The 24,858-nt window shown below is 39.8% G+C and overlaps 1 protein-coding gene across 5 annotated transcripts in view; it reads right to left on the reverse strand.

Moving 5' to 3' along the window:
* MAPRE2 (microtubule associated protein RP/EB family member 2) overlaps window positions 1-24,858 on the reverse strand; it is a 164,060-nt gene that overhangs the window by 88,182 nt on the left and 51,020 nt on the right. Inside the window, exon 1 of one of the 5 annotated variants that reach the window (XM_023207699.2) lies at window positions 15,181-15,482. The exons of 3 other annotated variants lie outside the window; for them this stretch is intronic. In XM_023207699.2, the coding sequence (XP_023063467.1) occupies window positions 15,181-15,302 (122 nt within the window). In that variant the 5' untranslated portion in view covers window positions 15,303-15,482. Of the gene's footprint in view, window positions 1-15,180; window positions 15,483-24,858 lie in introns of those variants that run through there. One more of the 5 variants, XM_023207703.2, reaches the window with a different exon arrangement.

Genomic DNA, 24,858 nt, shown 5'->3' on the forward strand with positions numbered 1-24,858 from the left:
ACTTATGGGAGCAAAGGACAAAATTTTTAATACAGTATACTGCAGTAGTTTAACAAATGTTAGGGATGGGGTCACTACTGAATTGAGAATGTTTTGTTAAACCTGGGATAAAGACAGAACAGTAATAATTAGTTAACAAGCATTCAAAGATAATTAAGAAAAAGGAAATGACCACAAGACCTAGCAAACTTTTTGACTAAATAACTACAGATGTTACTATAGGCAAAAATGTCTAAATAAGAAGGGTCAGTGGATAAAGTCAGTTCTAGAGTAGATACATGTTGTTAAAAGTTACCCAGTGTTTGAGCCAATTTGAACAGATGAAATTTTAAAATTTGGTAAAATGCCTCCCCATCCTGCTTCCATACCAAGTTTCTAGGTTCCTAGGGTTAATTTAGACTTTAAAAACAGTTTTAAGGAAAAAAAGGTTTGAGTTCAGCAACTGAGTAAGAATTATAAATTTTATTTTCTTTTTTTTGGCTTTCCAAACCTAAACCAAAAAACCTGACAATCACACTGGTTGATTCAATGTCTCAAAGACCTATTTTACTTTGCATATTTCGGCTTTAGTTATTGTTATAATAATAAGCATAATAAACATTTAATATCACAAATATATTAATGGATTCATTATATATTTATATATGCATATACGCTACAAAGGATTATTTAAAGTTAAAGTTAAAATATTTCATTAAAGTTTGATGAGGCAAAGGAACAACAAACTTAAAGTAGGATGCTAGTAAAAATAAAAATCTACAATTTTTTAAGATGTCAAAGTGCTACTGTTTATTCAAAAGGCCAGATTTTTCTATTAAAAAAACTGTCCATTTTCACTAATGCAGAAAATACAGATAAAAAATAAAATTAAAATTTCCATTGTTCCATCACCCAGTTATAACACTCATATTCATATCTTCCTAAACACCATTTTTTTACAGAGTCTTGCTCTGTCACCCAGGCTGGGGTGCAGTTGCATGATCTCAGCTCACTGCCACTTCTGCCTCCTGGGTTTAAGCAATTCTCCTGCCCCAGCCTCCCCAGTAGCTAGGATTACAGGCTCATGCCACCACACCCGGCTAATTTTTGTATTCTTAGTAGAAACGAGGTTTCACCATGTTGGCCAGGCTGGCTGGTCTTGAACTCCTGACCTTGTGATCCTCCCACCTCAGCCTCCCAAAGTGCTGGGATTACAGGTGTGAGACACCACGTCTGGCCCTAAACATCTTTTATGTGTGTCTGGTGGAGGGTACATGTGTGTATGTGTTTCACACATACAGTCATTTATAAAAATGGGTTCATATGTATACACATACACACACACACACACATACACACACACACACACACACAGAGAGAGAACTGAATAGTGTCCCCCATAAGATTCATATCCACCTGGAACCTCAGATTATGACTTTATTTGGAGAAAGGTCTTTGCAGATATAATTAGTTAAGGTGAGGATATACTGGATTAGGATGGGCCCTAAATCCAATGACTGGTTCCTTAAAAGACGACCATGTAAAAAAGCACAGATGAAGAAGGCCACATGATAATGAAAGGCAGAGATGGGCGTGACGAAGCTACAAGCCAAGGAGCACACAGGGGCCAACAGAAGCCGGAAGAGACAAGGAAGGGTCTCCCAAAGCTCTTGGAGGGAGCACGACCCTACTGACACCTTGGTTTTACACTTCTAGCCTCCCACATCACAACTGTGAGAGGACCAATTTTAAACCACCCGGTTTGTGGTAATTTGTTATGGGAGCCCTGGAAAACTAATATAATCCATATACACGTTTGTAATAATCATCTTGCTTCTGTTAACATTTTTACATTTGTGAACTTTTTTCATATTTTCTTCACATGTAATATTTGCATAATACTTAAGTGTACAGGTGTACCACAGTATACTAGATTTCAGAATTTTATTTTAACATGCTTAATTTCAACTTCTACTTTGGTCATTTCCCCTCTTTGGTTCATTATTATTTCAAGCCAACAGAACTGACGGTCACTTCATTGCGAACTATGACCAAATCATCTCTGTCTTACATAAAAAGATTTTCCAACGTCTTTACGTGATTTTGCAGGGGCTTAGTTGTTTGCTAGTTAGAGTCCTAAAAGCCAAATGGACATCATCATCTGGGCTCCTTGTTAACAGGAAAAAAAGCAAGTAATCATCTTATTAAAAAAAAGAAAAAAAAAATCCCAAACAACCTTGGCCATCGTAAACTAAGGGAATCACAGGATGTCCTGTCTATTAGTATTTGGCTTCCGTTCACGGCACATCCTCAAAGCAAAAAGAACACTCGTAGCTCTCAAGGGATCCTTGAGTGGCTGTGGTCTGCTCAGTCCCAACGAGACACAGAAATCATCTGACTACGGCCACCATGGAGGCAGCAACTCACCTGAAATTCGGTCTGAAGCTTTTGGCAATAAAATGAACACATGTCAAATGAAACAAGCGGCACTCACGAAATCTAGTAGTAGGCCTAGGACATTTGTGAAATCATCAGTAAACTTATATTTTGTATTTTTGGATTTTGAAACATATGTAGTTAAGAAACTGGCTTTCAGCTGGAAAGATTTCTGAACAGATTCTGGGAGCCAAGGATCCTCATCTTCTCCAAAACAAGGTTCCTCAGTCGATCCTTTTAGGTAAACCTATGACCTTCCTAAGCTTTTGTTTCCCAGTCTCTAAATTTTACTTGAGACAATTTCTTCTTAGGGGGTTAGAGAAGTCAGGAGCCAAACAACAACAAAACTGCCAAATTAGATGGAATGGGAATGGAACGAGGTCAAGGTTGGGGATCTTCACCATAAAATTTTTTAAAAGGGGCGCATCTAGTGCTTTGGCTATTCTTGGCAAAGTTTTGGAAGCATGCAAATGGCTCCTTATTACATTTATGTTTCCTCCCTCTTTTGATTTAGTTTTTTTAATGTTTATTTTAGGTTTGGGGGTACATGTGAAGGTTTGTTACATAGGTAAACTCACGTCATGGGGGTTTGCTGTGCAGATTATTTCATCACCCAGGTATTAAGCCCAGTACCCATTAGTTATTTTTTTCTGCTCCTCTCTCTCCTCCCACCTTCCCCTCTCAAGTAGACCCCAATGCCTGTTGTTCTCTTGTGTTCATTAGTTCTCATAATTTAGTTGCCACTTGTAAGTGAGAACATACAGTAGGTATCCTTGTTACAATTAAAGAAAAAAGTTTTTCTATGCACATTTTCCTCTTAAATTTAATTGCGGAATCTAGCAAGAAGGGGACACACAATACAAACAAAAGAATATCTTAATTATAGGGCACTTCTCCACAGAACTAGAAGAGCATCTCCTATCTACCAAGACTACCTACCAAACCTAACACGCTCATATAAAACTTCTAAGGTAGATTCAGTGGTTTTTTTTTTTTTTTTTCTCAGCTAAAATAATTATTCTGTTACTATTTTACCCTCTATTTACACATTAAATACTCTTCTTTATTTATTTATTTATTTATTTATTTATTTATTTATTTATTTATTTATTTTTTATGAGATGGAGTCTCGCTCTGTTGCCTAGCCTGGAGTGCAGTGGCGTGACCTCAGCTCACTGCAACCTCCACCTCCTGGGTTCAAGTGATTCTCCTGTCTCAACCTCAAAAGTAGCTGGGATTATAGGCAAGTGCCACCACGCCCAGCTATTTTTTGTATTTTCAGTAGAGATGGGGTTTCACCATATTGGCTAGGCTGGTCTCAAACTCCTGACCTCAAGTGATCCGCCCATCTCGGCCTCCTAAAGTGCTGGGATTACAGACGTGAGCCACAGTGCCTGGCCTAAATAGACTCACTTAATACGTACTTACTGAGAGATGGACCATGTACCTAATTGCTGTAAAAGTCATTGTGAACACACTAGGTCTTTCGTGTGTGTGTGTGTGGGGGGCGGGGGGGGGGGCTTTATATTCAATTTAAGAATATAAGGCCTGTACATATTAAAATACAGTTCAAGACTGTATTATTACCTAGAATATGTTTATAATTCTATTTTAAAAGATAAACTATTTTTTAAATGGAAAAAGATTTGAACACTTTACTATAGAAGACACACAAATGGCCAATAAGCACATGAAAAGATACCCATTATTAGTCATCATGAAAACAGAAATTACAATCTCAACGAGATACCACTATACATCCATAAGGATGGACAAAATTTAAGAGACTGATAGTAAGTGTTGCCAAAGATGTGAAACAATCGGAACTCTCATACCGGGATGCTAGGAATGTAAAATGGTACAACCGTTTTGGACAACTGTTTACCAGTTTCTTAAAAAGTTAAACACCAGCCATATGACCCAATCACTCCTCTTAGGTATTTTCCCCAGAGAAATGAAAACGTCTCCACAAAGACTTGTATAACAACATTCATAGAAGCTTTCTTCATAATTTCTAAAACGTGAAAACAACATAAATGTTCATCAATTGGTGAGTAAACAAAACATGGTATAGCCATATACCATGAAATACTACTCAGCAATAAAGAGTGATGAACTGCTGAGACACCCCATATGGATGACTCTTAAAATCACTGTGCTGAGTCAAAGTAGTCAGACACTAATGAGTGCATTCTCTGTGATCCCATTTATATAAAATGTAATCTAATCTGTGGTGACAGAAAGCAGATCACTGGCTCCTGGGGCTGTGGGCAGAGAAGATTTGGACTGCAAAGGGTACAAGGAGTCTTTTGGGGGTGATAGAAATGTTCCGCATCTTGACTGTGGTGATGGCTTCAGGGTGGACACACTGCCAAAACTCTGACTCAGACGCTGTAAATGGCTGCAGTTTATTGTACATAAATTCTTAATAAAGTTGATGAGGGGGAAAAAAAGACTATAGTATAATTTTACTTCTTTCCAGGTTCAATTTGAACTTTTAATGAACACCTGCTATGTGCAAGATATTATACAGGGTACTTAGAACAAAAATATTATAGATTTTTATCAATACAGGGTAAAAGAGTAGATTTAAGCTGCAAGCAATACTACTAGCTAACATTCTTTGAGGCATTTACTTTGCACCAGGCACCGTTTGGCACACCTTACGTTCTGTAACTCATTTAATCTGCATAAGAACCCTGGGAAGTTGGTGCTACTATCATTTCCATATGCACAGTAAGAAAATGAGGCTTAGAGAGGCTAAAAAAATTTTGCCCTAGAAAGGGATGGAGTTGGGACAGAAAATAAAAGTCTCACACCAGAGCCAAGCTTTGCCCACTATCCTTAACTGCTTCTTCAAGCAACTTCCTGGCTGTGTACTTTGAGGACCCCAGCTGTCCTCCTGGGGGTTAGGAAAGGAGGTAGGGGACGATCCAGGCTCCCTTTTTGGTACAGACCAAATTTTGAACTGGAGTTGAGGTAGCAGTGACACACTTACCATACAGGCTGGAAATAGGTACATGCTAACATCTTAAAGTCATTGCTATGACAATGCTATCTGCCTGTCAAAAATTTCAGGGGGAAAGAAATTGGCTTCCCAAACCCAAACTTACCAATTTACTGTGTATTCCAGGCCCCATTAAGGGACTTGGGAGAGACTTATTGGTCCCCTTCCCCTTCTGCTGCCAGGCCCCTGCCTAGGCTAACACAGAGCTCTTCATTTTCTTCTGTCCTTGGAGAACAAGTGTTGAAGGGAAAGTTTATTCTGCCCCTGAAAAGAGAGGCAGAGAGATGGGGCGGGGGTAGGGAGGCAGAGAACTAAACTCTCTCTAGGGGCTGGCATGTTCACCCCAAGAAACCCTCACCCTCCTCCATGCTGCACTCACTTCCCATCACACTCCGTCTCCAAATGACCCTGCCTTCTGCTTCCTCCTTTTCTAGCAGAGACATTCAGCTCATAAGTTCCACAAGGTTTTTTTATTTCAGAGTTGCTGACAGTGAGCAGGTCCCTATACGGAGGATAATATATTCAAAGCTTTGTTCTTCTTTGTTTTTTCTTAATTGGTCAGTCTCCCTGGGGGTTCTCTCAGTCTTCACCCAGACTCCTGGATGAGGGGGCTGAAACAGAAATGCATGGTGAATGCAGATGGCTTGTTTCCTGGCCGTCATCACATGCAGGGGTCACAAGAAGGCCAGATACTGCCCAATTAAGTTCCCTAAGGTGGGAGGTTAGGCTGAGTTGGAGGAGGACAGAGGACTGCACTCAGAGTGGCCAAAAAATTGGCAATTACCTGCAATCTCAGTTTCAGGGCCCCTTGCTGTACTTGATAAATGGCAGGAGCCTGATAAATGAGAAGAAAACAAAAATGCAAAGAGGGTATTTTAAAATAATCCTCAGAGAGTATTATTTTGCAGTTCGTGTAAGATTCACAGAGCATACTAAACAGGCTGGACGCATCACAAAACACACAGGCAGCTTCAATGTACTCTGGAGAAAATGAAACAAAATCTGCACTATGGATTGCTATGGTGAAACCTGAAAGGGCTAAATGAGGCAGATGCTATAGGAGCACATTTCATTTGTGACTACTGATGTTTAATGTAAGAATGGTACTTGCATTAGGCAAATCTTTACTGTCATCCATGTGACTTTGGTAAGTCCATGAGTATCTGTGAGATGTTTCCTAACATATTTCAACGTGTAAACCTCATTAAGTTCAAACTGAAACTTATTTAATTTTAAAAATCTATGCTATTAAAGGGTTAATTGAAACATCACTGATTGATGAGGTAATGCATTTAGTTTCAGTTTAGAAAAAAAAAAACATTAAAAAGTACACAGTGATTAATCTTCCCAGTTCTTAACATTATTAGTTTATATCCTTTCAGTTTCTCTACGAATAAAGTATGAATATATGATCTCATTTTCACTTTTTATGTAATAGTATACTGAAGTATTTTTAATCTAATGATAACCAATACAAATATAAAAATTGGAGGAGCAAAACAGATAAATATGCCTCTTACTTTTCAAGTGACTTCTTGAAAAAGAGAAATGAACTTCCTGCCACAAAAATCACTCAACAGTGCCCAAGCTTGTGCCTCAAGGCTATGTTCGTAAGACTATATTTGTCTTATAGAGGTCACAGTAGGGTACGCATTCATTTTTACTTACACGCTCCATTTCTGAAAGCTTTTGAAAATTATAGGAGTGATCATTTTGCCCTTCCCAAGTATCAACACAATAATCACAAAATTACTTTTATTCAGACAAGTTATCAGGAAGACTTCTGAACCAATGACAGCCACACCTCAGCAAAAAACAAAACACACACCCTGTGTATACTCTGGGGTCAGGTGTGGAAGCCTCTCCATCTCACATCCCTCCCATCAGGCACTTTCGCCCGCTGTCCAGGCCCCTGGAGGCTCTTATCAAGGGAGGGCTGTGCAGTATTTATCTCTGTATTCCAAGGGCCCAGCATGGAGGAAGGCTGGCACATTAAAGGAACTTGGTAAGTCTGCTAAAAGGAGGATTTTGGCTTAAACTTTAAAGTTTAACAATAAATTGTGTAAAACCCAAGAGTGAGGATTTTAAAAATGACATGATTAGAACCTGAAAACACTTTCTGGCATTCCAAAATGATAAAAAGGAAATAGATGGTGTGAGGGAGTAGGGGAAGGAGCCCACTTAGCTTCACCTTCTCCTGATTCACACAGCACCAGTGAAGACCTCACAGGGAATCAGAGAGGGCCTTTCAATGAGGGATACCACTGTTTATAATCACAGTAGAGCTGTGAACATAAGAAAGCCTCCCAGAGATGTCAGTACCTCTGGCGTTTTTGACAAATTACCTCCTGGTAGGCTGACACTAAATAAAGAGCAAAAAATTAATGTCTTTAAAGCAAAACAAAACAAAAACAAGTGTTACTTCTATGAAAAATGAAATAGGATCGCAGAAATCTGAAGGGTGTCTCACATCAACAGCACTGTCTTTTTAGTTGTATGCAACAACAAACACTGGCCCTAAATTTCACGATCGATTCTGCGCACAATTAAAATTTGAATTTCTATAAAAATGTGTATTTTCTGCTGTATAAATTTTTATGGACAGCCAAAATGCCTTTAGGAAGTATAATTTTAGAAAGTGTAATTATATATACATATCTATGTGCTATACACATGTTATATATATATATAAACACATACTATATATGCCCAGTTCTCACCATTACTGTGTTAGACACAGTATTAACACATATACTATATACACACTATATATAATAGTATATACATATAGTGTATAGTGTATGTATAGTATTAATACATATAAACACACATACACACAAATACAGTATGTGTTAATACCATATATATTAAATGTATGTAGTATACATACATAATACATATTTGCTACTACTATATATGTGTGAATATAGTTTATGTATATGTAGTATATGTGTTAATACTATATATAACACATATATAATTATACTTTCTAAAAGTATATGTGTATATATACTTTCTATAGTGTATGTATGTATAAATACACACAGACACACACATATATATAGTATATGTGTTAACATTATATAAATATATGATATAGTTTGGATGTTGTCCCCTCTATATCTTGTGTTGAACTGTAATCCCCAGTGTTGGAGGTGGGGCCTGGATCAGGGGGTCAGGTACCTCATAGCTTGATGCTGTCCTCATGACACTGAGTGACTTCTCACATGAGCTGGCGGTTTAAAAGTGTGTGGCACCTCCCCCTCCACTCCCTCTCTCTTGCTTCTGCTCTGGCCACACGACATGCCTGCTCCAGCTCCGCCTTCTGCCATGAGTGAAAGCTCCCTGAGGCCTCCCCGGAAGCTGAGCAGATGCTGGTGCCATGCTTCCTACACAGCCTGCAGAACTGTGAGCCAGTTAAACCTCTTGCCATGTCCTCTTTCTGTTCCAAAGTCATTGCTAAAATCAGATTCTTCCCGCATGGTCATTTTACCTGCTGGAACCAAGAGAGGCCTAGAAATCACAGAAAGTTTGAGTTTTTGCCGTATTTTCTTAACTAGATTAGCATTAGACGACACCATCACTCAAATCTGCTGTCAACTTGATCATTTCATGTATTTATCACAAACTTCTGCTCCTTTAGAAAAGACAGTAATTCTTTAAGAAACTCTGTCCTGGTTCAAGTGAGTAAAATCTTAATTCACTTGGGGAGACCTCACACTGAAAACACAGTGGTTTTTTTTTTTTTTTTTTTTTTTTTTGGTAACCCACTAAGAAATTATTTATTGGTGGCCTATAAAACTCTGTTCAGTCTTTACCTTGCTAATGATTTATTTTCATTAAAGTAAATGATCATCTTTGGGGAGGCATTTTATAAAAACATATTTAGGAGAAATTTCTTTGATTTATGCTATAAGGCAAATGTTGCATAATTTTTTGCCTATGTGAATTGTAGGTTTCCACTTTGAGAGAATTCTCTCAATCTAATAATAAAGACCAAGGGCCAGAAACACTAAGATAAACAATCACAATTTTAAAATGAGCTAAGAAACAAGGTTTGTATGATACCAATGGTATGTGTGTGGAGTATTAGAAAGAAAAAGGGCTGTTGGAATAGTGCTTCAGACATTGGCTAAGTTTGACATACTCAATGTACCATTACAGAGGCAGATGCCTGAAAGATGGCCTGAAGTCAGGAAGAATAAAACTACTCTTAGACATATATTCTAACTTAATTCACTGTAGAAAAAAAGACACTTCTCACAGGAGAGAAGAAAATCAGTTTGTCCTTTAAAGTGAAATAGACTAAAAGAAGAAGTAAACACACACATACTATTTAGGGTAAATTCCATCCACTCCGGAGTCTGCCACCAAGGTGATAACCTTCTAACTGTCAGAGGAATTGGCCCCAAAGTCATAGGGAGTGTTCTGAGCAGTTTCTTCAGCCGCATCTGTACTTTTTACGGCATTAAATGCCAAGGGAAGATGCTTCATAATGAACCAGAAACCTGGTTCACTGTTTAGGAAGATCAGAATAGTGGAAACTCTCCACACCTGCCACTCCTAAAAGCTAGACTGATAGCTATGAAGTGAGCATCTGCAAATGTAAAAGCCACTGTCTGAGCTAAGTACCAGTCTCATTATGGAACAAAGCTGCATTCATTGCTTCTACTCAAGGAAAGACATCCCGAGCCAGAGAACATCTACCTTGTCCTGATCTTTGCACATGAGGGGGCTCAAGCTCTCACGTGGCATTAAGTATTTTCTAGCGATTCTAGACCCACACAGTGGGGCACTGGTGGACCCCGTTGTCTCTTCAGCTCTCATTTCAAAATTGAAGATGCACTGCAGTAGGCATCTGTTTTCATTACACTATCTTCGGTCAATAAACTTTCAGTAGTTTCTTATTTCCAAGTTTCAACTACCCCGCCTGCTTGTCAATGCTTTTATTGTCTACCACTGCCCGACACACCTGGCCAGGCCAATGAAATTTCTGCCTGATCCTAAAGCCTACATTCTTTTCAGCAAATTCTGTGGTTTCTCACAGTGTCTTTTAGCTTCCTACAGCATACTGGCCTTCAGGGAAACTTTTTCCCCCCTTTGGGTCACTGGGGGTTCAGGAAATGCAAACCACTTTCGCTATTAGACTAAGCAAAATACCAACAACACTGTAAGTCTGTTACAAAATGAGCTGTTTTCCATCTGACTTTACTAGGACTCAAGATCCTTCAAGGGGCATCTAGCATAGACCTTGGCCAGAGCAGACTTTCAAATATTTGTCCAATTAATTAATTCTCTAAACCAAACAGAATATTTAAATTAGTCCCAAATTTCCCCTTCCAATTAATAGAATTATTCACTGCAGCTTCAAGATGTCCCTATAAAAAAAAAGAAAAGATGCTGCATAAGGAAATCAACCTTCCGAATTTTAGAGGACAATCTCCCAGCTCTGCTCTAACAGCCTCTCCCCAAAGCAAGAGCACCCAGAAGACCATCCCATTAACAGAAGCTCTGAAAATCCGTAAAAGAAGTTTCAGAGTTGGGCACGTACTAAAGCATCAAGTAATCTTCTGATTTTTACAAACACTAAGAAAAATAATAAGGACAAAAATCTTTATTTTTGAAAACCTCCTTTGACAGTATTAAACTTAGATGATACTAACAAATACATAATAAAGACATGAACCTAGACGTTTGACATCTATAACTACTGTTTCGGGGAATGTGATGTGAAGCCTATGTTCTGATAAAAGTGAGCCACATTACAACAGCCTCTACTGAATGGAACACACTTTCACAACTCTTTTATACACACACGTGCAAAGAAACCACACACACCGGCACAATATTACGATATTTCTCTTTGTTTTCCTTAACAACAGTATGTTTTTTAAAACTGGCAAAGCTGGATGTTATGGCCAATGCTTTAGGCTTACATTTTAGTTTTGCTTTACTTTACAATCCATTTCCTGGGGCCAAGTAATTTTTTTTTTTTAAGTATTCAGAAACATGTGCTACTGTAGTCGCATGCTCAAAACCCCCATGTGGAAACAGTCCTCTAGACTTATACATTCATTCTTAAAAGCCTGGAGTATACAAACAAAGATGCAGTGGGCAGAGAGCCAGTTAATAAATCTCATTTCCGACTAGCATCTGCATGAAACAGAGCTATGGGGAGTATCCTCTCCAGGGAGATCCAGAGCACGACTCATTCACTCTGTGAATTAAACAGTGTCACCTTGGATGGCCCACACCACATTTATTTTTTAAGCAGCTCTTAAAATATATAGATTTCTAGCATTCATAAACACAGTGAGGAAGCTGAGGCTGAGAAGATCACACAGGAGTGAAAACATGTCTCTACGACTCTGCAAAGCCATTTTTGTACTTTTTTCAATTGGAATTACTAATCCAGGGGTAATTTTCTAAAGGAAACTTGCTTTTCTAATCAAGGTGCACACTAGTTTCAATAATGAGTTGCTGCCCACTCTGTTCCATGCTGTGAAAGTGGATTTTGTTTACACTATCGGATACCTGGATTAAGAGATGTGGGTCAGGAACCAAATTTGACTTACTTATGAACAATATGGTGCAAATGCTATGACAGTAATGTCTCCTCCTCCAAAGAATGACTGCTTGCCCATTAACAATTCTCAGGAAAGCCACCCTATCTTCTAGGTGTTCGCTCCTCTTCTCACCTGTGCTGCCAGCAAGGTGAGACATTCTTGTCCAAGAGCCCTTTTTCAGTAACAACAGTATTCTTATGTTTACATAGCCTTTTTAGGAAATTATGTTTTAAATATTGAGTTTAGCCTCATAATATCCTCTAAGAACGGGGGCTAGATATTTTTATATATAACAGGCAAAGGTAGAAAATAAAGCCTAAGGCTGGGCACGGTGGCTCACACCTGTAATCCCACACTTTCAGAGGCCAAGGCGGGTGGATCGCTTGAGGCCAGGAGTTGGAGACCAGCCTGACCAACCTGGTGAAATCCCGTCTCTACCAAAAATACAAAATTAGCCGGGCATGGTGGCGCATGCCTGTAATCCCAGCTACTCATGAGGCTGAGGCAGGAGAATCTCTTGAACTTGGGAGGCGGAGGTTGCAGTGGGCAGAGATTGAGCCATTGCACGCCAACCTGGGCAACAAGAGCAAAATTCTGTCTCCAAAAAAAAAAAAAAAAAAGAAAGCCTAAGATAAAGGACCTGTGGGGACCCTACCTAGGAGTCAGTAAAGGATCCAGGGAGAGAATTCCCTCTGATCTTGCCCAGAAACTGGGCTCACTCGACCCCACCCCTCCATAAGGGACTCCACCCAGAACTCCCAGGCATATCTTCATTGTTGAGGGGTATACCAAACCTATAGCCAAGGCAAAACTTTTATTTGGTTAAATCTCTACTCGCACTTTCAAATTGCCTTCCAAGTTTCCTCAGCAATTAAATGGCTATATTATTCCAGTCTTGGGATGCCAAAATAATGATGGAATGCTTCCTGGATAGAAAAATGTGTCACATTTTTCCTTTCCCTATGCCCCTCCAAAAACATAAGTGGTAATTATTACACTGGACATCCACTTTGAAAGAAAAACAGACGAAGGAAAACATCGTATGTGTCTGTCTCCATGTGCACCCTTTGTATAACACAAGACAAATGCAATTTGAGAGGCTTCCTTCTTCATTTAGTCTATGACACCTCTCACTATATCATCCAGTAATCCTATTATATCAAATACAAATGCAGTGATGCTCTTAGTGACTTAAGAATTTGTTCAGTAAGATCTTTATTAAAATTCAGTTTTGTTTTTACATAATTTTGAACACCATTATAGGGACTCAGAAAGCAAACTGGAAATAATTTAGGAAATGCAAATAATAGCTTGGGTTGAATTAAAGAGGTAAATAAAATTTCATTTTAAAGCAATAATCTGTCAGCAAAACGTAACATTTAACCTTTCTGTCAAATGATTTTCCATTGCCATTTCAAGTTAGTTTACATGAGTAATAAAACCCAACCAGGCAACTTCCTTTGGCCCATGGGGTAAAATTCGAACTCTATCTTAAAAGCAACTGCTACCTACACAGCAGGGATTAAATCATCTAGAAAATAAAGGCTTCAAATTTATTTTCTATAAAAAAACAGTTCAAACAAGTGAGATTTAAAATCGCTTCAAGTTTTTTGTTTTTAAATTCTATTTTTAGGTTTTGGGATGGTCACAGAGGAAAAAGGTGGAGGAGTAAGAAGAGAAGAAGCCCAAATTTCCAATCACAGGGTCTCGGAAAGGAGAGCCCCAGAAGTTATGGACCAATTTTGATTTACATTAACAGAATAACAAGCACTTGAAATCTGTAAGAATGCCATGTCAACACATTAGCTGAAACCATAAGGCATGAGATTTTGGTGACCTCATGGGCACAGCCAAAATTAACTTCAAGTATTTATATAACTGCCAGAGATGACAGGGCAAAGGTTGCTTATAATTTTTTTTTTTTTTTTTTTGAGTCAACAAATAGTGCATTTCTTTGGCCAAAGAGAAAGGAAGTAGGGTACTTTCTGGTCCTATTTTGTGATATGCAACATTTATACACACAATATTCTACCCATAATGCCATCTAAATGTTTAGATGACGGCTCTAAAAAGGAAAAAAAAGAGTTATTTCCTGTTGCTCAATTAGCTGAGAGGATGCGCTTTAGAGGTATGTGTGCTCTGCCTCAAAGCAAAAGCATTGTTAGCGTTTATCAAGGTAACATTTAAAAATAACTACCCCAGTACAAAAGAACTTCAGAGGAAATATGACTGAAGCTATCAGTCTCCCTTCAAGTCTGGCCTTGAGCTGCATAAGACTCTAGCTGCATTCTCCATTACATTGTTATCCTTATCAAACAATGCAAACAATTTTAATGAGCTTATCTACTGGAACATATTGCCAGATATGTTAATGTAAAAATGATGCCAACTGTACAGGCCAACTCATTAATCAAAAGGCTCACAATACAATGACCAAGATCAGTCCCATCCTCAAAACAGACCTCAGCAAAATACCAGGAATTACCTTCCTACTGTAAATAAGAAGGAAAGGCTCCCCCACCCAAGCGGTGGCCATAAACTCCTTAGAAAACGCAAAACAGCGCCCAGTTTTTTTCAAGTCCTTTACGGTCTAGTCTCTAACAAACCTAGGGTTCTATGGAGAAAATTTTGGTGAATGTCTGACACTGTGACCTCTGCTGTCAATCCCTGCACCAATCAGCGAGCAGAATTCTTACAAAGCTCCATCAATCTGGCGGTTTAACATCACAGACTGCAGCTTAATCTAGAGGATTCCATCTTTCCTGCACACTCTCCAGGTTAAGCGCAAACGTTTTTCTCCCCATCCTCCCGTTTTCTGCCTTTTGGCACAGCTACCTAATGGCTCCTTTAAAATCTAAAGGGGAAGGAGGAAAGGAAGTGCTACTGCCTGTCTCCCTTTGGACAGCGGGGGAAAACAGCATGCATTTTTATCAGTGTGGAAGGAAAGAGATGGAGGGAGACCCCTTGCAGGCAGCAAACCTATTCACAAAATGCTTTCCATCTGCAGTCGCGGAGCCTCAATGCAAACCCAACATGACACATGGAAACAGATACCAAATAATCACAACCGCCTTCACAAATGCATGCCTGCAGCAGGGGTCGCAGGCAGTGTCTGCTCCATTATATAACGGGCTGGATTTCCGCGCGCCCTCACCGCGGTCCCCGGCGCTGCTCTCGTGCCAGCCCCATTACCTGTAGGAACGCTCCCCGCGCACTGTGTGCTTCCGGAAAGGAATGATCGTCCCGTTATTATCCTGGATGATGTCGTTGTTGTTCTCGCCATTTGGGGACAGGGTTTGGGTCGGCCCAGGCATTGGCGCACTCCCGAGAAAGGGAACAAACCGCTGTGGGCTGGCTGGTGAGGAAGGTAGCTGCGTCTTCCCGCTCGCTCGCCTGCTCCGCACGGACCGTGCCTGCCGCCTGCTCGCTCACTGCCTTCTCCCAGCTCCCGCTCGCGCCCCGCCCTCCTGCGGCCCCGCCCTCTGGCAGCTGACGTCAGAGCGCCGGCAGCAGCACCCTGGTCACGTGGCCGGCCTGTCGCCATGGCAACCCGCTAACTCATCACCTCGCCTCAATTCGCACAGGGCCGCGGCGTGACCACGCCAGCAGCTCCAGGCAGGCACCGAGGTAGGCCTACATCTGGCATGTAAAACCCCAGGCCACCCTGCAGCCCCCCTCGCAGACTCGCCTTGTCTGAAAACCAGCTCTTCCTCTAACCGTTTCCTTTCCGACCCGTGCTCCAACTGCAGCTGTGTACACAAAAGAACGATTCATGCAAAGGGGTGTAGGAGACCCTTTAACTCCTTCAATACCAAGTTTTTATGCCATGACAATTAAATTTGGTCAGGTTTCAGAAAAACCTAAAAAGGACGTGGTGGCCAGCTTGTAGAAAAGGTATCAGACTAAGAGGTTAACATTTCTGCCTTTCTCCCTTTCTCCAAATGGCAGCAACCATCTCTCCAAAAACAAGCCAAAAAGCAAAAACCTACAAGGAATCTGTATTTCCTTCTAATCAATGTAGCCTTTAATAATGTGAGGATTAAAGATGGCAAATTAAGAGATCATCTGTACAAAGGAATCCCAAAGAGGGTTTTTCTTTTAAAAAAAGATAACCACCATTTTAGAACATCACAGTTACCCAAAACCCTCCAATTCAAATTCTTTATGCTGCCTCCTGATACAGATCATTAATTTGTTGCCATTTATTCTATTTCCATTTGAATTACACAAGTGATCACCTCATTTAGTATTTGAAAGTGCTTAACATTCAAGCTGTTCTATATCCTTGCAATGCAGTTTTCAAATATATTGGCTATGTGACAAATACTATTATTATTCCCATTTTAAAGATGAGTAAACTAGTAAGATTAAGTAAATTATTTAAGGTCACACAGCTAGGAGGTGAACTGGAGCTTCCAAGTGACATGCTTTTATCAATGTGACTGGACAGTAATGATCTGTAATATGAGCTCAATAAATACTATAAATCAAGGTAAGAATCAAGTACTTCCAAGATGACTGTTGTGAAAAGATAACTGAACAGAATTGCTAGCACTGTGCAGTCTATGGGTTAGATTATAAACTCAAAAGACCCTGCATATGTTCAGTGCTGTCCTCCATAGAGGAGAGGAGATTTTTTTTATTATTATTTTTTAGAGGCGGAGTCTAGCTCTGTCGCCCAGGCTGGAGTGCAGTGGCACAATCTCAGCTCACTGCAACCTCTGCCTCCTGGGTTCTAGCAGTTCTCCCTCCTCAGCCTCCCAAGTAGCTGGGATTACAGGCGCACACCACCACACACAGCTAATTTTTGTATTTTAGTAGAGACAGGGTTTCACCGTGTTGCCCAAGCTGATCTCGAACTCCTGAGCTTAGGCAGTCCACCCGCCTTGGCCTCCCAAAGTGCGAGGATTACAGGTATAAGCCACCACGCCCAGCCAAGAGATTTTGAAGGATTCTCTGCTTATCAGCAGTGGTCTCTGACCTTTTATAGGGTGAAAAGGGAAGAAGAATTGGGGTGTAAAAGATACAGCATAAACATATGTGTCAGAAAGTATTAAGCTATGACTCACTCCATATCATGGTATGGTTTATCAGCTTTATCATTTTGTGATACAGATATTAAAAATAAGTAAATACTTTTTCATTCCTGACAATTCTTCAGCATATGTCCCTGGTAATAAGTTATTTCTGGTATCAAGTTTCTGGAATTAGAATCAAATGTTTTACAACCCAGATGGTAATGATAATCTCAAACAAGGAGCCCTACTTTTTTCCTTCCTATTTTATACTTTCCTCTTGGGCTATTATTTTAATAATTTTATCTTTTGCTTCTCCAGTTAGTCCACAGTGCACAAGTTGATTCCTTCATCCACATCTCACTTTACGTAAGATTTTTTTTCTTACACAATCAGATCCAATTCTGACCTAAGACTTACAAGGTACGCAGATGAATATGTAAGTACCAAAGATATACACCAAGCTTCACATTGCACTATGAGCTAAAGGAGCATGACAGTGTAGTCATTCTTGCAAAGACCCATGCTTCCTCTTACTGTTTCTGTTACTTGACCTGCTGCTGTCAATTTCCTTACTAATTTGCTCCCTTTCACAAAACTTCCCCTTTTGGGGGGTACAGTCTGAAATTGAAAGGCACAGTCTACAAATCAAATATTTAATGTCCTCAGAGTATGCTCTCAATCTGGGTTCTTTAGTACAGATCACTTTTCCATGATCCCATATTTAAGTAACATGTAAAACATAATTTGTGTCATTGTGGGGACTAAATTTGTCAGAATTTGAATGCATAGTTCATTGATCTTACTAACTAATTTTGTGGAGAGAACACACCCACTTTGTTTCTAGTCTGCTCATGAAGGAAGGGATGGGATGATGGCCAAGAATTTGGGCTGATGATCTAAAAAGGGAGGGGCTGTGAGTCAGGTGAAGGGCCCCGAGGGCCCTGTAAATCTTCCCCTAAGACTGCTTTGAGCCACACTACTATAAAGGGACCCACAGAACTCCAGAGACCAGTGATTACCCTCTGAGATGCAGGGGTAACAGGGGTAATAATTTGAAAATATTAAACAGATGTGTTTTCGTTCCTCTCCTCATAAATCAGGTTACCTGGCAGCCATTTTCCAGCTGAGCCCTAGGGAAAAGGGAGGGCAAATTCCACTTTGGGAAGCAGAATGGTATGATATAGGGAAAGTACAGAAAATGCAGGAAGGATGAGGGAAGAACTCACCCTTTCCAGCCCCAACTAAGGGTAGAAAGAATGGGTGAAGGGAGGACAAGGCAGGGCCTCCCAGCTCCAGGTCTCTAGGCTCAAATCCCAGAAGGGAGACATTGGATAGGCTGAAGGCAAAGCCTAAACCTAAGGAACTTCCTTTTGCATCATTTCCCTTTTGATACTCTAGGAAACCACTACCATAAAGAGGGTCTCCCCAGCACCAAGCAAGGTGTAGCCTCATCACAATAAAGACTAAAATCGGTGGCTTAGTATGACTAAGGAGAGGGTAGGCTTAAATTTCACTCTCAGACTCTTCTTTTGCTAGCATGCAATGTAGAAGGTATCTAGAAGTTTCTGTCTGTCCTATAAGGGGATAATCAGGAAGTGGAGCAGATGTTGCTATCAGAGGACTGAGTTTGTGATGGTGGTGGTGGTAGAGGGTGTCAGGAGGGAGTGTCTTCACAGCAGAGGTGAAGTGATATTTAAGTGGGTCCACAGAATGGAACATTGAAGGCAGAGCCCAAATAGGAGAAATAGCCAGCTCTGAGGAATCTACACAGGGCCAGGCCCACACCTGTAGAGAGAGAGATACTACAGCTGTAGGGGTCAGCATAGACCACCAGCAGAATGCCCATGGATGAGATCAGACCAGTGACTCCTCAGGAGACTCAGATATTACAAGCCCAAGAACCAGCGTGAGACCAGGAGGCCCCTACTCTCCCACCCTCTTGTGTTCCTATAAGCCCCACTCACCTTTTCCTACAGACACCATCTTGCAGAGGGGCCAGGGAAAGGAAAGATATATAGAGACGGAATAGTCACCCAAGAGATGATTTAGACCATCCATCCAAAGATGGTCTACAATGGAAGAGGCTGTAATACTGTGAACTAGCAAGTTTAACACTATTTCTGGTTCCCCACTACCCAGCAGGGTAGGGAGAATTACCCAGGTCATCCTAAGAGGGGGAAAAAAGACTAAGCTAAAATGTGTTTGTACATATGACTGTGGATTCAGGTTTTGTCTTATGTGCACGGGTATATCTAAAACAAAGCATGTGCTGACCATTGCCCTTCACCTCCAACTGCCTATTGGAAAATAACTCCTGTCACCAAGCATCAGCATTAAAGAGGGGGCCTGGGTCCTGGGCTTGACTTCACCAGATGCACGTTCTATGACCTTGGCAAGTTACTTTGTATCTCTAACATTTAGTTTCTTCATTGATAAAGTAGGGTAATAATGCTGGTTTCTCCATATTGCTGCTGTATGGAGATTAAATTATATAACATATTTAAAGCACTTACCCCAGTGGCTATATAACAAATGCTCTTTAGTGGCAAATGTAATTTTTAAGTAATATGTTAGGCATATCCTAAAACATTCATTCATCCATTTGAAACTTAAAACTGACTTCCTTGTATACTAAGAGCTGGTAAAAAAAGAAAAGTCTCAGGCTTTCACTTCAAGGAACACCCAGTGTTGTAGGTGAGCAAGGGTAAAAATAATTGTCAATTATGATTACAACACAAGTGCTATAGCAATGGTACCGCATAGGGTGAGATGGGACCATTGAAGGTGAGCACCTAAGTCAGAATGGAAACTTGGAAGTAGGTCTGAAAAGTACACCTAAAATATTGGATGCATAATAATAGGAACCTTTTTCTTTACAGTTCATTTTCTATGCACCAGACAGAATGTGAGATCCCTTAGAGCAAGGGCTTCAGGAGTTTTGTTCACTGCTCTATCTGCAGTTCCTAGAACAGGACCTGGCAGATAGTAGGCACTCAATGAATATATAATGAATTCGTTTATTCAACAAATATAAACTGATTCGATTCTCACAACAACCCTAATGAGAAAACATTAAGTTCAATGAGAAGCAACTCGTTCAGGATTAGATATTAGGTTTTCTTAGCCCAAAAGTTCACACGCTTATCCATTAGGCTATATTGTCATTTAAAAGAGGAATGGCAGTGTAGAGGGAAGATAAAGGGCTTTTCAAGCAACTATTCCTACATTCAGAGGTAGGAAAGGTTATAATATCTCTGTGAAACAGCAGGCTGATTAGTATGGACAGAGAACACAGTGGCAGGAGATGGGGCAAGGATGAAGGTGCAGAAAGGTCTTATGGCCAAGCTAAGGAGCTTGATCTTAATTCTGAAGGTGACCTGGAACCACAAAGTGCTGTAAGAAGGGAAATTTATGGTGACACTTGCATCATAACAAAAAAGTCTGATGTTGACAGTAGTATTGTGGATATACTGAAGAAGCAGTTTAGGTCTTCATCACTCTTTGACTCATTTTGAAGACCTACTAAGACAGAGGCAAGGGGTTGTAAAATTCATAGGATATAACTCAGGATTTGGTGACTAATTGGATGTGGATGCAATCATTGGTAGGAGTTAAGAGTGGATAATGAAGGAGGAAGAGAGATCTCAAATGAATCCCAAGTGTATGACTTGGGTGGCTAAGTAGATAATGGTACCATTTATCAAGCTAAGGAATACAGATTAAATTGTTCTTTTGGAAGAAACGTTCTCATAATGTGTTTTGGACACAGAGAAGTACCTCTAGAACATGCTAGTGGTCAATATTAGCATGTAGTGTGGGTGTTCACTAAGTATTTGTTGAATAAGGCAATATATAGGTGATATCATCACAATTAATGTGATGAGATGTGTTTGACTTGGAGATACATATTATTTGGAGGAAGTTATGTAACAGGAGGTCATTACAGCATGAGTTCTCTCATTCAGGGAGAAAGAGAAGACCCGAGATGAAACTCTTTAAAGGCTGATGATAAAAGAGAAACCTGCAGAAAGAGACTGTGAAGGGTTTTACCTAGTAGGGCAAATCCCAGGAAAGAGCGATTTCAGTGGGCCCAAAGGAGGAGCAGGTCTCACAAAGGAGGGAGAGGTCTCTTAGGTCAAATGTCACAGAGAGTATGAATCAGATAAGGAAAAAGATATGTTTACTAGATTTGATAAGATGTTCTTAAAGATATTTTTAAGAGGCTAGGTTTCAGGTCAGACACGTCAATAACTACTGAATAAAATAATGAAATCTTTTAACAGGTAGGAGGCACTGCAATTTTTCATAAAAACATGAATTTTATGACTGAAGCAAGATATTCCAGGAAGAGATATACTAAATCAGGGGTGTATCTAACGTATCTGCAACTAATGGGAATCAGCAAGTATTTGTACTAAAAAGCTCCCAGCAATACAGGAAGGATGTGTTAATTAATGACCAACTGTTAAGCATCAGATGAATTGATCCTACTTTCGGGCCCCTCTTGAGGTCTAGATCCACCAAAAATAAAAAACAAACAAACAAACAAACAAACAAATGTTTAAAGTGCCTGTTTGTAGAACTGGATTTCTAAAGGACCCGGAGGATACAGAACCAGAAGCATGAGACCAGGGAGCCAAAAAAAAAAAAAAAAAAAAAGAAAGAAAGAAAGAAAAAAGAAAAATCAGCAAGAGGTCCCAGCACACAGGTGCAATCGAGGAAGACTGAACCCTGGCATTAACTCGAATTTTTATTTTGAGTCCCTAGCTTATAGCACAATCATGTTTCTCTTAGAACTTAGGCCAGAGAGCACAAATAATTCTTTGACAGAAATCATCATCCCTCCACTTCTCCAACACATATGGTTCATCTAGAACAGGGATTTTTGCATTGCCTTGGATTTGAGAAATTCCAAACCATGATAGCAGAGAAGATAGGAATTCACTAGACAGGAATGAATGTTAATCTTGATTCAATCCCAGAAGCACCTACTCATCACGAATGCCTTTTTTCAGGTTAAAAATGTGTTCGCTGAAGCTGATAATCACTGCTGTCAAAGGCATTCACAGCTGTCACATCACCTTAGATCGGGGCTTCCTTAGATCATTATCACCTCAAATACAGACAGAAGATTCCACTTAGCAGTCACCTCTGCTGGTTCGGGACAAGCCATTTCCCCCATGTGTATATTTTAAGATATTTTCCAGTAGGGAATGGCAGGTACAGTAGTTATCAATGGCTGAAATATATGCTCCACACCCAAAATTATAGCAGTGAAAAAGTATATGATTGGCCGGCCAATGATGCTGGCACTAAAATTGCACTGGTGGCACAGAAATGTATTTGAGACTGGTTCTTCCTCACTACCTTTAACCCAGAGGCATAGGAAGATTTTATTAGTTCTTCTGGATCTGGTGAGATTTCCATGACATGCAAATACCTGCTGGCCTTAAGTAATAGCATTTTATTTAAGAAAAATTGGTGAATAATATTTTCCTCCAGATGAAGAAATCCATCTTCAAAACCAATAGGCACAGGTATGCTCCTCTAGAATTGACTTTTGAGATTACTTGTCTTTGCAGATTATTCATGCTCAAAAGGCAGAATTTTTAAGTCTCCTACTTGCTAGCAAAATAGCAAGGTGTCCATGACGTTAAAACACAGAACATGCCATTGCATGAGATAAGATTTCTCTCTGTGTTGGAATTTATTTCTAATTTGCTTTTTCTTAGATTTTCTCAAGCTTGGATTTAATTTTGTAGACTAACTCATAGAATATGATGTGAATGCAATTTAAAAACACTCAGAGCATTATGATTTCTGTAATCATTCAATCAAATCTGTACGATGTGAGGTTTCAGTCTATTAAATAAAAATGTGCTTTTGAATTATACCATCTGGCTAGATTTAAGAGCTTTAAATATGTTTTCCACAAAAATACAATCTGATAAAAGTTATAATAGAAAAGTGTATTAAGTATTAGGAATATAGAAAAGAAAGTAACCAGGCCTGGGGATACTAGAAAAGCTTCACTAAGATAGTAATATTTGAATTAGGCCTCAATCATCCATTCTACAAATATTTATTGAGCACTTACTATGTGCTAGGAACAATTCTAGGCATCAGAGATGCAGAAATTTGTAGACAAAATTCCCTGAACTTACAATTGAGTGTATGAGCAAGTGTATGTGGTAGGGTCAGGAGACAGACAATACAAAAGTAAAATATATAGTGTGTCAGATGGTGGCAAATGCTATAGAGACAATTAAAGCAAGAAAGGAGGACATGGACTACAGAGGAAGGGTGTCATAATTTTAAATGGGGTGACGAGGGTAGACATTCCTGAGTAGGTAATCTTTAATCGATGACCTGAGAGAGGTAAGGGACACAGACCTGTGATATCAGAAGAATATTTCAGGTAAAGCCAACAGAAAGTGCTAAGGCCCTGAGGTAGGAGCACGATTTGTTCAAGAAACATTAAGAAAGTCAGGTCACATGTATGCAGCACAGTGAGTGTGAATGTGTGTGTATTGTGGGGATGGGAGAGATAGTAGAAGATAAAGTCAGAAAGATCACAGAGAAACCAGAATGTTCAGGGCTTTGAAAGTCTGTTGTAAAGAACTTGGCTTAAAACCAAAGTTAGAAACCAGGCATTTGCAGGAGTGTTAGCAGTGGCAACAGAGATGTGGGGATATTCTCTAGTCACATTAATAGCAACACCTAATATTTGAATACTTTTTATGGGCCAAGTGCTATGCTTAACAATGAGGAGGTATTTTATTCTCACAAGAAAGGGGCTATTCTAAGTCCCATTTGTCACAGGAGGTGACTAGTTCAATAACTTAGCCAGATAACTAGACAGGAAATGGCAGAGCTGAGCACAAACACACTTGCCAGATGTCAAACATGTCATTCTCTTCCCTAGCTCAGTCTACCTTCCACTAAGGTCTGATTAACCTGGAAGGAAGAATGCAGAATCCAGGGTGGGGAGTGGCATGGATGAGATAGCAGATGGTTGCAGAGGCAAGAGACTGCTGCCATAAAACGGCACTTCCATGTAGGGAGCAAGGAAATAAAACCATACCAGGGCTGAGAGACAGAGAGAATAAAAAGGATCCAGGGATGGGAGGCTGTACAGGATAGCAGTATCCATGAGAGTGAGAGATTGGAAGAAATGGAGGGAGAGGAGCTGTAAATTATGGTTAAGAAAAAAGAGGAGGGGAGGGAGGAAGAAATGCTAGGATATGGGGTTAGCAATATATGCGATTAATAGAGAAAAAAATAATTTTCTTATCCTTATTTATAGTGATTAGCTATTTTATTTCTCTGTAAGCCTCAGCTAGCAATGTCCATTTCTTTGATACCTTCTGGAGGGAAAGGAAACCGCAGGCATTTTTTTGGTATTTGTATTCAAAGCTACAATCTGCTTTCATTTTCACTATGCCAAGACTGTTATAATTCAACCATCCAGCTACAGACATGTCTATTTGAGTGCTCTCGTTAAAATGTGTCTATGTCCAATTTTATGAAATTCTTCTATTTCCTTTCTCTATTTTATTTCCATCTTAAAATAAAATGTATCCTTTTGAAGTGACTGGGTAGGACAGCTAAAAGGGATTAAAAGGCACCTTGGGCTCAGTTGGGTATCAAGAGAAATGAAGAGACTCCAAGTACTGCTAACAAATAAATAATCTTGCAGACGATTCAGAAGCTTCCCAGAGAAGATTTCCTTAGGTTCTTAAAAATCAACTAACTCACTGGGCTTTATTTCTGACTTTGATATTTAAGAGTGCAAGCTGAATGGCAACTCCTTAATATAAATACAAAGGAAATCAGGAGAAAGTGGGGAAAT

This window comes from Piliocolobus tephrosceles, chromosome 18 (genome assembly GCF_002776525.5).
Source record: "Piliocolobus tephrosceles isolate RC106 chromosome 18, ASM277652v3, whole genome shotgun sequence".
Classification (NCBI taxonomy): domain Eukaryota; kingdom Metazoa; phylum Chordata; class Mammalia; order Primates; family Cercopithecidae; genus Piliocolobus; species Piliocolobus tephrosceles.